The sequence below is a fragment of the Xenopus laevis genome, chromosome 8S, assembly GCF_017654675.1.
Source record: "Xenopus laevis strain J_2021 chromosome 8S, Xenopus_laevis_v10.1, whole genome shotgun sequence".
Classification (NCBI taxonomy): Eukaryota; Metazoa; Chordata; class Amphibia; order Anura; family Pipidae; genus Xenopus; species Xenopus laevis.
In genome coordinates, this window is record NC_054386.1 from 88132858 (window position 1) to 88146123 (window position 13266).

The 13266-nt window shown below is 44.0% G+C and overlaps 2 protein-coding genes across 2 annotated transcripts in view; both read right to left on the bottom strand.

Annotated features, from left to right (window-relative positions):
* LOC108700312 overlaps window positions 1–13266 on the bottom strand; it is a 782191-nt gene that overhangs the window by 548585 nt on the left and 220340 nt on the right. The gene's annotated exons all lie outside the window — the stretch shown is intronic.
* Window positions 465–9813, bottom strand: egln3.S (egl-9 family hypoxia-inducible factor 3 S homeolog). Its single transcript, NM_001097660.1, is given in 5 exon segments — window positions 465–1381; window positions 4412–4485; window positions 4562–4698; window positions 7303–7422; window positions 9190–9813. Coding segments are annotated over 5 exon segments (759 nt in total). The 5' UTR covers window positions 9583–9813; the 3' UTR covers window positions 465–1346.

Here is a 13266-nt window from a genome sequence, read left to right on the forward strand (position 1 = left end):
CACAAATTCGTAGTTCAACCTTTGATAAATCTGCCTGTTAATGTTTTGTGTTGGGAATAATTCCCCGTGTGTGTGTTACACTCTGAGCACAATCAACTCAGCCCTCCTACTGGGGCTCATTTATCAACACTGGACACATTTGCCTATGGGCTGAAACCTATAGCAAACAATCAGTGATTATCTTTTTAAAGCAAGCTGCAAGAAGAACAATGAATGCAGCAATCTGATTGGTTGCTATAGGTAACAGCCCATGGGCAAATTTGCCCAGTCTTGATAAATGAGCTCCACTGACTTCAATGGCCAAAGGTCTACCTGTAAATAAAGTGTTGGAGAATCCCTCCATACTTGATCAGCCAAAAGAGAAATCCAGGTTGGTTGGTGATCTCCATCAACATTCCTCTTTACTCTTCCAACCCTTCTGCAAACAAGCTAATTGGTCAGATCAGATAATATTAGTTTTATTTTTTTTTGTTTATCCCTTTTTTTATTATTTCCCAGCATGAAAGTAGAACATGCGCAGAACAACTTTTACATCACATCTGTTTGTGCATTAAAGATGCTGTAAGTTTGCCTTTGTCACAGGATCAATAAAGAAACATTCAACTGCAACAGAAAACAAAAATCGCTGTACCAGAAGAAGAGGGCACAGCCAGAACAAAACGAGTCTCTATATGAATGACACAGATCTGTCTGGATTTGAGCTGTATCGTTCCTCGGGAGGAGTGGGGCGATTGTCCTACAAGCTGTACCCGTTGTCCTTTGAGGACAGTTCCCTCCAATCACACCGGTTCCTGGGAGGAGAACACTTAGCAACACTCTAGAAATCTGCATTATAGGGAGGGATAAAGCATTAATCGTCTTACTGAGCACCTCCTTGTATTGGAGATGGAGCTCAAAGTCACTCATCTATTTCCTCCTTTTTGTGCAGGTGCTCACATTTCAACACTGCAGTTCTTCCTACTAGCCTGGATCTTGCCCATTGTGATATCACTCACTGCACCGGGGATGGATTCCTCTAACAGGCAGTACAATTACTGTGTTACGGTGAAGAGATCACCTCCAATCCCAAGTCTTGTTTCAAGGAAGGGAGAGGAAGCGTTTACAGCGTAGCAGACATATTGGACGTCCATGGAAAAGGAATAGCAGGAAACATTCTTAAGAAGATCAAGTTGATTGAGGGAGGAAGAAGCCTCAGCGTTTCATGTCTGTGTGAAAGTCACCAACGCACACACACAACATGGACCAACCAAATCCAGTGCTTCAAACACTCGTCCATCAGATTTAGGGTGAAGGAAGGAGCACATCCCATTGAGATCTCACCAGGGGGGTGAATGAGCACCCCTCCATCAGCTTTCTTTAGTGGGAGGCTCTTCTCTGGACTCTGGGGGAAAAAAATGAAGACAAATGTTTAAGAAACAAAGGAATTGGATAAAAGCCCAACTAAAGGCTCATAGACTTTAAGGGTAAGGGCACACGCGAAAATGGAGATTTAGTCGCCCGGCGATAAATCGTCTTCTCTTCAGGGCAACTAGTCTCCCCGAAATGCCGGCCGGTTGGCACTCGGAGTGCTTTGTTTCCTTGTGAGGCAACTTCGGGCGACTTTGGAAAACAAAGCGCACCGATTGTCATCCCGCTGAGCGTGTGTCTCTGCCCTAAAGGGGAACTAAAGAGAAGCAAAGAAAACAATAAGGCTACCAGCAGGATAATATACCTCATAAAAAATGTTTCTTTCCCCATCAGTAGTCTATTAACTAGAACTTCTTGAACAAGCATAATATCCAAAGCTTTGGGGATCTTACATTCTAACGTTCGTTAAGTATCCTGATTCGAGCTGGCGGGAGGCAGTTTGTGGAGATTAATCATCCCGAAGAAGAGGAGATGGCACTCTGAGTGCTTCGTTTTCCAAGGTTTCCTCGTGAAACATCTTTGGGGCGACTTCGGAAAACAAAGTGCACCTATTGCCAACCCGCCGGCGAATTACAATATGTGCGCTTCGGGCGACTTCGGGAAAACAAAGAAGTTATCTTCTGTAATTACCAACACATTTATGGCAGAGACACACGCTTAGATTCGGGGAGATTAGTCGCCCCGAAGAAGAGGAGATTTATCGCTGGGCGACTAATCTCCCCGAATCGTGTGTCTCTGCCCTAAATGTGTTGGTAATTACAGAAGATAAGTCTGAGGAAAGTCAATAACAGGGATAGTCACACAGTCAGATAAATGGTGGCTCAGCATTAAGCACCGTCTCACTGTCTCACAGCCCTGGGGTCAGAGGTCTAATTCCCGACTGGGCACTGGAATTTGCTTTCTCCCCACGGCCACAGCCATGTGTAACACTGTACAGGGGCCGATTCACTAAGGGTCAAATATCGAGGGTTAATTAACCCTCGATATTCGACTAGGAATTAAAATCCTTCGACTTCGAATATCGAACGATTAAATCCTTCGAATCGAACGATTCGAAGGATTTAAATCCAACGATCGAAGGAATAACCTTCGATCAAAAAAAGTTAGGCAAGCCTATGGGGACCTTCCCAATAGGCTAACATTGACTTCAGTAGCTTTTAGATGGCGAACTAGGGGGTCGAAGTTTTTTTTAAAGAGACAGTACTTCGACTATCGAATGGTCGAATAGTCGAACGATTTTTAGTTCGAATCTTTCGATTCGAAGTCGTAGTAGTAGTCGAAGGTTGTAGTAGCCTATTCGATGGTCGAAGTGGCCCAAAAAAAACTTCGAAATTTAAAGTTTTTTAACTTCGAATCCTTCACTCGAAGGTAGTGAATCGGCCCCTGTATGTCAACAACGTATAATTATCTTGTTTCTTAAGATCTGGGTTCACAATAAGCTATGTCTTTATTTAAAGAGACAATACACAGGAAACCCAACTAACAGAGTATAGTTCCCCTTTAAAGAGCAACAGGGTAGGAAAGGAAACTAAGTTATGGGAAAACAATGGCGTGGAAATACAAAGATGCACAATGGTGGCTCCTTGTTCTCTAGATTTTCCATCAAGCATGGAATGCCTAGAAAACCTTTAGTGAAATGCTCCTAATTATGGCTGTCCACGTGCAGCTCTCTTGCTGTTCAACTACAACTCCCAGCACCCATCATTCCACCGTTACAGTCCACTGACAGCTGGAGGGACAGATGGTTGGACGAGTGAATATTGCAGAGCAAATTGTCATCCATTAATGCCATGGATTGGGTAAGGGACGTGTAGCGGCATTGACTAGAGTCGGTCTCACACAAGGGGGGCAGTGACCTCTGATAAGGACACTTTCCTGTCTGTTTAATCACCAAAGAGCTTGTGACTGGATGTGAGATATCCGAACAGTGCGTCTCCTCCCCCAACATAAAGGCAGGCACGTACACATCTCACGTGACAGGCACTTATAGCGAGACTCCCAATGCAGGAACATACAGATGCATTTACTTTTTAAAGGACAAGTATTGGCACAAAGCTTTGTTTTTTATTACCAAACAATACAAGTTTGGAGCTGTACATCCAGTACTCACTAATAACATATATATAAGTTTTTATATTACTAATAAAATAAATGTCCTGTTTCTTTAAGAGAAGGCCTTCCATTCTAGAGTTCAATAGACAATTATAAATGGCATTTGAATCATTTTTATTGTTCTATGTAAGGCTCATGCACATGGGGCATGCACAGAAGCCCTCAAATTCTGTCAAAGTGTCTGTGAGACCACCTTTTGTAGCTAACAGGCAGTTTCAAGTGGCAGTGGAGACTACAGTCTGTAGATAACAGGCAGTTTCAAGTAGCAATGGAGACTACAGTCTGTAGGTAACAGGCAGTTTCAAGTGGCAGTGGAGACTACAGTCTGTAGGTAATAGGCAGTTTCAAGTCGCAGTGGAGACTACAGTCTGTAGGTAACAGGCAGTTTCAAGTGGCAGTTGAGACTATAGTCTGTAGGTAACAGGCAGTTTCAAGTAGAAGTGGATATTACAATCTGTAGATAACAGGCAGTTTCAAGTAGCAGTGGAGACTACAGTCTGTAGGTAACAGGCAGTTTCAAGTGGCAGTTGAGACTATAGTCTGTAGGTAACAGGCAGTTTCAAGTAGAAGTGGATACTACAATCTGTAGATAACAGGCAGTTTCAAGTAGCAGTGGAGACTACAGTCTGTAGGTAACAGGCAGTTTCAAGTATTGCACACACAACATTGGCTCTCTGTCCTACATCCCATTATGGCTACACAGCAGATTATATATGTTAACTGTAGTAATGCTTCTGAAGCAAACTGTTTTAATCAGCACAGAATAACATTAAATTAAATATTAATGTCTAAAAAGCCCTTTTAGCGTTTGGTAATATTGGTCCTTTAACAGCAATTAAAGTGAATTGTCCTTTTATAGGAGAATAGCCTAAAAACAGCAATAGCAACTTACCACTCAGTCTCTTGAATTTCTGTTTGGCTGCTGCTCTCTCTTTGGCATCAAAATACCAGACCGTTAGAGCATATCTATAAAGACAGGGCAATGAGAAAGCATTTCTACGACTCCAACGCAGAGTCAAGACATTAAAGAAATTGGCAGTACCTGGTTGAATAAGATGGCTGCACCTCATGAGGGTTACGCCTATCAGACCAAAAGAAAAGCAGCCGGTCAAAGATAGGTTCGATATCCGCCACATGGGAACTGCCTTCAGGGAATATTCGCAGGATCCCACCATGAACCTGGGGTAAGAGATAGGACAGTTCAATATCACACAGTCTAAAGACAACATGACTGTAAACTCTAACAAACATGGCCGCCTCCAGTATTGGTCAGTGTTTATATTGTATTTGTGTGTTTGATGCATCTACCCGTCTATTATACAGTATACGTTATTCATGATAATAATCATTGTCAGAAAGAAACAGAAACAAGTTTCAGTATTTCCCTATGCCCCTGTTGGATTGTAAGCTCTTGCAAACGGGCCTCCTACAACCCTTAGGGTCAGGGCACACGGTCAGATTCAGGGAGATTAGTCTCCCGGCGACAAATTCTCTCTTCTTTGGGGCGACTAATCTCCCTGAACTGCCTTCCTCTGCTAGAATGTAAATAGCCAGTGGGATGGCACTCGGAGCGCTTCATTTTCCAAAGTCGCCCGAAATTTCCTCAGGAGGCAACTTCGTAAAATGAATCACTCCGAGTGCTGTCCCACCGGCGATTGATATTCTAGCCAGCGCGAGGCAGTTAGGGGAGATTAGTCGCCCCAAAGAAGAGATTTGTCGCTGAGCGACTAATCTCCATGAATCTGAGTGTGTGCCCTGACCCTTATAATCCCAGACATCTTGGGACTCAGCAATAGCTGCACAACCACAGGCTATAAATCTCTGGAGTGGAACAGCCATACCAACACCACACAAGTCGGATACCACAAATAGGTTGGCAGAAGAATAACATTCAGTGCTGACTGCTTGCGATTACAGCAGTTTGTAGTTCTGCTAAGGTAAGGCTAATGCAGATGTCTGATAGTAGCAGTAAAGCATGGATGTCTATTGTAGCAAAGGGGGGGCAAAATAATATCCATTAAGGCCTGGCTTCCAGTGATTATTATCTGCATTCAACTTAATCTGCAGCTACTGTACATAGGGGAAAATCCCATGAAGAAAACCAGTTTGTGCCAGAGATTGATTTCTTTAAGCTACGTACAGACCTGCAGATGACACAACACATATATTGGTGCATATAATGTGGACTGGAATGTTTCTGCAGATTAGCAGTGTTCCATTACAGCCTCTATCAGTTCATCAGTTGTAAATACCTGTGGTTGATCTGTGGCAGCACCACACCGAGAGCAGACTTAAAGGACAAGGAAAGGCTTTTAATCATTTTGATATGATGTAATAGAGGGCCCCTGCGTGTACATGATCACTGAAATAATTTTTCATTGGTCTCCAGTACTGACCCCCCGAAGTGAACACTAGTTCTCCTTTTTCTGCGCCACCATGTTTTCTCCCGTGACGTATGCAAGATGGCGCCAGCGAACTGACAGCGCATGCACCAAAGTTATTCCTCCCCCTGGGCTGAGTTGCTATTGGTGCGCGCATCAAGGTGGGACAACTATAGCTGATCTGTGGGTGACTGCTCCTTGGACTTCTATGGAAGCGCACTCAACTGCGCAGACTCAGCAGTCTTGGTCTTGGTGCAGGAGCTCGGAATTGTGGGAATTTTGTGAACTCAGCGTTTTTTTTTTTTTACTACAAGGCTGTTGATTAAAGAAACGGCTTATAAATCAGCAGGCTTTAACAAAGCATGACACCAGCAGAGGTATGCCTCTCAATGGAGACCAATTCTTTGTTGCACTTTCCTTGTCCTTTAAGGTGGCCATAGATGTTACAATTACAATCTTTGCTGGAAAAGATTTTTCCAGGAAAGATCGTTCGTTTCAATACACACGTGTAACGCTGAATCGTCAGATATACGGGAAGAAACAATAGAATTCTACCTGTATCTGACGATTCAGCAGTAGCAATGGCCGATGTTCTGGTGCCTTCAAAGGCGCCCAATCAAAGTTTTTCAGCCAGCCTGATCGATGAGCCGATATCCAACTCTTCTACCGATATCGGTCGTCTCGTTTCCCACCATACACTCACCGAATATCATACGAAAATTAATATTCGTACAATATTATGGCTGCGTCTATGTCCACCTTAAGAGGCCATCTGCCTGATGGTCAAAAATAATACAACGTACCTCAAGTCAACCGCTGCCTGATCCGTCATGTGTATTGACTTGTCACAGAAATGTTTGCAATAGACAGCATAGCCAATGTCCAAATAAAGGCTTTTTAAAGAAGATTTAACTGGAGTGCTTCTCTATTGCAAACATTTCGGAAGGAGCAGGTGGACATGGTCACTGTGAGATCCTGATATTTTCTGGGTGAGCTATTGAAAATATACTTGTAAGAGCCTCACTACAGACTAGAGCAGTGATCCCCAACCAGTAGCTCATATGCAACATGTTGCTCCCCAAACCCTTGGATGTTGCTCTCAGTGGACTCAAAGTAGGTGATTATTTTTTAGTTCCTGGTTTGGAGGCAAGTTTTGGTTGGATAAAAAGCTGCCAGTCCACATAGGGGCTACCAATAGCCAATCACAGCCCTTATTTCCCTCCATCCAGGAACATTTTTCATGCTAGTGTTGCTCCCCAACTCTTTTTACATCTGAATGTTGCTCTCGGGCAAAAAAGGTTTGGGATCCCTGGACTAGAGATATGCATGCAATGACCCACTGCAATAGTGACAGATCATCATTTGTATGAACCAAGTCTAAAGGAATTCAGACATGTCTCACCTTTGCATCCCAGTCTTTGTTCAGGTAATAAATGCAGGTGATACAACGACCATCTCCAGTTGGGTTGTCCACATGCCGCACATATCCAGCGCCATTACCAGGATAACATGCTACCATGGCCTGAGAAGTGAATGGGCACAGGCGAGTGCATAAATACATATACAGCAATGAATTGACTTACGTAAATACCAGCACATCTCAGCACTCGAACATTGTTAAAGCTCAGTATTGTCAAGGTTGCGACTTTAACTTAATTTACTAGGGCAGTTGAATACTGAAGGCAGACCTAAATACACAGGCATCTGTGTTTTTTATATATTGAAATATATAAACTATATATATATTATATATTAATATTGTCAGTCATGATTAAAAAACAGCACTGCTAGTGCAAAAAACAATGTTTAACCCCCAGCAATGACAAAGAGGTTACAGGGATAACCACTGATATTGTTGTAGCTGGTTATGAGCTGTATGTGATTAACTCTAGAAAGCTGTGGTGCTGATGGGGTTAATGCAAGAGGTACGTGCAGACCATAAGGTAAGACGGCACACCCGTAACCCCACCCCAATCCTGGTAAACAGGGATGTAACTCCTGCTGTCACACGTTATTCTAGGACCCTAGAGCACCTACTAAACTATAGGGCCATTTAAATATCAACACAACATAAAATAAACTGGCTGAATGGGATCAATAGGAAATGTTTAATTTTGGCGATATCTGACTCTACAGCTGTGATGGAATTCTGCACATTTCATTGGCCTTATATAAGAACCCCCCCCCCCACACACACACACACATTATATCTATTTGGAACATGCAATGAATAAGACTTGGCAAGGGATGAGAAAAGAATAAGGGCCTGTGGTTTACTGTATTTTGTTTTAAATTAAAAGGGAATTTTCAGTTTTTGAGACACGAGCCAATACATGGCACATGCAAAGGGTGGAGACAGGCACAGACATATGACTTGAGTAACTAAAGGTAAAAAAAAAAAACTATACGCAACCATTATCAGTGGGTTCCATTGGAGCGCAGTCTGTAGGATGAGGGGTACAGCCTACTGTGTACATTCTATTGTTGTCAAGAGCAGAGCCCATTTAGACTGTAAGCCCTATGGGGTAGGGTCCTCCATCCTTTTGTCTCCTTGACACTGAGCACTTAATCCGTGGTGTAATTATATTTTATATTTAAGTGAATTGTATTTCTAATAATGCACTTATTGTTACTTATTACTGCAGTGACCCCTTGTTTGTTTGTAGCGCTTTGCCCTCAAGGAGGGCTATACAAATATAAATATACCAACATACATGGCTTCTCTGCATGTCTGATGATCTCAGGCAGGTCATATCCCCCTATCCTAAGAGAATTCCAGCAAAAGACGGAGCAGGTGGCATTACTGCAGATACATGTGTTTTATTGAGATGTGTGAGCTCTGGTTAATTTGGGCAGGAGCCTTGAAAAGTGGGAATAGCCAATGTGTTGGATTGTGAAATGTTCTACAGTAGCCCTTGCTCTGTCAGTGCTGGCCATAGACGGAGCAAACAATATCGGACAAACAAACGGACGTCCCCATCTACCGATCGGCCACTAACCTTCAGTTTAAATAAAGTAGTAAATGAACAGATCAGACCTTGTATGAAAGTTATGTCCGACAAAAGCTGGCGACAGTCTCCCACTGTAAATCGTCAGATCGGCAACACACGCAGAGATATTATCGGCAGCCGACAGAAATGTTTTAACCCGTCCGATCGACCGATCGCCACGAAAAATGTTGGGACTCTCCGCACAATCGAGGATTCGTACGATTATATCTGCAGGTCTATGGCCAGCTAGGATAACGGGAGGGGGACCAAATGTAGGGAAAGCATGCTGAGAACCTCACCTTGGACCTTTCTTTCACATAGTATTGGCCAAGTCGGTTGCCACAGAGCACCACCAGCCGGTCAATGACTGACAAAACCAGTCCGATGGCCTCACATCCTTCTTCTGTACCGGCGACCCAAGAAATCTTGTCTCCTCTCAGGTGTTTCTTGGAGACTCCTTGCAGGTGCCCAGCCAACTGCCCGTCCTTCAACGCCCCGTCCTGGTGCATGCGCCTGACCTTCTCCAGCACGCGGTTACCGATCTCCTCCCCTAGGAAGTTATCCAAATAGCAGAATCCAGAGGAGAGCAAGTGAGGCACCACCCGCTCCAGCGCCAGCTTCTCCAAGTCCAGAGCTGGTCTGTGCATGACGGGCATCCCTGAGAAATCCAATGGGGGAGATCCTGGCGGCATAGGGGACTCACTGACTCCAAAACTGAGGAGACGAAGAGAGTGAAATAGAGGGGCACCTACAGGCAACCTACCAGTCCAGCCCAGGGGAGCAGCTGCACCTTATGAGGAGTCTATATGATCAGACTACTGCACTAATACACACACTGTGCCTCCCAGGTAACTGCAGGGCCCCAGGCTGGATCCTATGGGATCTATACTCTCAGGCAGCAGCAGTGCATCTATACAAGTCTGTATTATAAGCTCTATGGGCAGCTCCCGTCATGCAGTGCGAGCATTCAGAGTGTGTTTGAGAATGAGGCGCTGGAATAAATGTGTATATTTATATATATATGCTCAGTCCTGCCTCTAATATCTCTCTCTCTCTACGTGAGGGATGAGTTGTTTCCACTCTCTGGGCGTGGCTTCCGATGCGGTTTCAAACCCAGTAGTCCAACCCTGGCGGCCTCCACCAATCACGGCCGGGCAGAGGCAGGGCACGCTGCGCACAGGGGGGTGGGCAGGGAAAGCACGTGCGAAGTGGACACACGGGGCTGATTTCTGATTGGTCAGCCTTGCCCGTAGGCGGCTTCCGGTCGCTAGGAGACGGCGTTTTGAGGCGTGCCGTCCGCCATTGAGGAATCTGAGCTGAGCATGTAGCCTGTTACTGGAGAGAGTGCTGAGTGTAGTAAACACATGAGGGAGGAGGAGGGGAGAGAAGGTGGAAATCGATAAAAAAAAACCGGGAGTTATGGGTATAAACATGGGCGGTATGGAGGGCAAAACAGTGAGAGCAATTGGTGCTTCAGAATGAGAAAGTAAATAGCTCAGCGGGTTGATCATGTGGTGCGGGTGCGCCAGACCCTCAGCTTCAGGGAGCGGCAAAGCCAAGTGAACAGTCAGTACAGTCAGTACAGTCAGTACAGTCAGCAAAGAGAAAGAGCTATCGGCCAAAGTTAAAAGTCTTTATTGATCATAATTAAAAGTATAAATGCATCCCCATAGGCCCTACACGTTTCACCCATGATTAAGTACCTTGGAGGTAAGAAACACGTAAGGCCCACGGAGATGCATTTATACTTTTTAAAAAACACTACCCCACATAGACCCCCCAGCCGAGCTGCTACCCCCGGGAAAATGCCCCTATCAGGCAGTTCGGGGAGATTGTCGCTAGGGTTGCCACCCAGCCAGTATTTTACTGGCCTAGCCTGTAAAACACCTGCCAAGGTCAGGGCCGGTATTACAAATTTACCGTCAATGCAGTTGCCGCTAATTTGTAATACCCTTTTAAAAAAAAAACCCGCCTACCCCCAACTCGTGCAGAACCATTTTGCATTACACTGGGTAGCCCCGCCCTTTTCCCATTATGGAACGCCTCCTTTTTGTACCCGCCCCCCACCGGCCTGTTATTTTTTTCAGTAAAGGTGGCAACCCTAATTGTCGCCCAGACGAAAAGGCAATTAGTTGCCAGGCGACTAAATCCCCCACGAATCTGCCCGTGTGTCTCAACCATAATGGGCAAGTCAGCTTCATTAGCAAAACTGTAATAACTGAAAAAAAACACAGAAATATGTACAAACTTTTATAACCAAATTTTATAAAATGAACATGGTAATTAGGGGGTTGCCACAACATTGGGGTGGTCAAAACATTTTTCGACGCGCTCCAACAAAATGTTGGGAGCTGCTACCCCGGGCAAATGCCCCTAACTTTTTACTTACCCCTCAGTACAGATTCAGGGATCGGAGTTCACGGCAGCCATGTTCCGGGTCTTCGTGTCTTTTTCTGGCACTTTTGCAATTACCGTCTGTCTCATTCTCAGATTACCGAAGACCCGGAAGATGGCGCCCAGCAAAATGCCATAAACAAATGAACTTGTGTTGAGATATACTAGTAGTGTGTGTCAGTGTGCCCATTACACCTACAGTGGTGCAACAAGCCCTGGCGCAAGGGACCTCTGTTACAGTACAGGGTTGCTGCGTTGGCATGTTGTGCCCATAGAAGCCTGTAATTGTATGGCCATGTACTGCCTCTTCCTTCACAGGGCAGCATGTTGGTTTTTTGTTTTTGCACGGGGCTTACTAAATCTTTATGCTTCCATTATCTGGTACAGGTAGGGGATCCGTTATCCGCAACCCCGTCATCCAGAAAGCTCCAAATTACGGAAAGGCAGTCTCCCATAAACTCCATTTTATCCAAATCATCCAATTTTTAAAAAACAATTTCCTTTTTCTCTGTAATAATAAAACAGTAGCTTGTACTTGACCCCAACTAAGATATAATTAATCCTTATTGGAGGCAAAACCAGCCTATTGGGTTTATTTAAAGTTTACATGATTTTCTAGTAGACTTTAGGCATGATGATCCAAATTTTTAAAAAAAAATGATCAGCTATCCAGAGAACTCCAGGTCCCAAGCATTTTGAATAACAGGTCCCATATCTGTACTACATTTTGCCTCTGGTTGAGGTGGACACAATTAACTTTGGGTATCTGGAATCTGCACTTTGGTTAAAAATATGGACAATTATGGCATTTGTGTAAAGAACTTTCAGCACCTTTGTTGCTGCTCACTTTCCTTGTTAGGTCACACCAGACCAATGTAATAATTAAAACAACGAGGGATACGATGGCGCACACGATCCACAGACTCTGCTGCAAAATACTTTATTTGATCACAACATGTTTCGGATCACATGGATCCTTTTTCAAGTGTGATCCGAAAACATGTGATCAAATAAAGTATTTTGCAGCAGAGTCTGCGGATCGTGTGCTCCATCCTATCCCTCGTTGTTTTAATTACGGCATTTGTTTGCAGCTGCCAGGACAGGGCTAGATACAAACAACTCTTTACAAAAACTCGCTTGTTCATGTTACACAATTTTATAGTTTCACTTTTAAAACAATGAAAATATTAGTAAAGCCGCACAATCAGGGAAACACATGTGAGGAGGCTAGTGCCCAGCTTTCTCCATAGACGCATGCTTTTCGGCTGCTAGATAACATCATATAAATGTAGAAGGGCCCACAGAACTATCAGGGTTGGACATCACAATTGCAAACCCAAATATGAGCTAATGGATTCCAGTTGGAAATCTCTGCCACAAGGCAACACTAATGTCCATGGAAGGAAATCAAGATAAACAGTAAACTAGAGGAAAAAGAAACAAGGATTATACAAAGAGCTAAAGGAAAAAATACTGAATTCTTTTATATGTATATGTTCAACTTGCAGGGCCAGTCACAAATAGCAGTTAATGTTGCCTTTAATCCAGCAACAGATGGAGGACTGCAGGTTGAATTCCCTGTGGTACAATTGGGAAAATACAAATGTGGGGGGTTTGGACACCTGGTTAAAACTACAAGCTTTTGTTCCAATCTCCCTTCCTTTTAGCATTGTCCACTGTCATCAGTTTAACTAGAGCGTGTGCATGCTGTCATGCTATTAACCACTGTATTCCTGGGGGTGGAGGAAGGGGATAGTGAGGGTGACACCTCACTAAAGCTAAAAATATGCAGCTGCTTCATGCAATCTTTCTGCAGGAAATCACTTTTGTGCTCACAATTTGCAGCATATATTTTGGGGACACTAATATACAGGGATGCAGGCTCTTCTGAAACATAAATAAGGGGCACATTTTTGTTTATTTCTGCATTGGTTTCTATAATGTGGGGCTTTGCTGCCTTACATGTTCTTGCAATCAGTGTC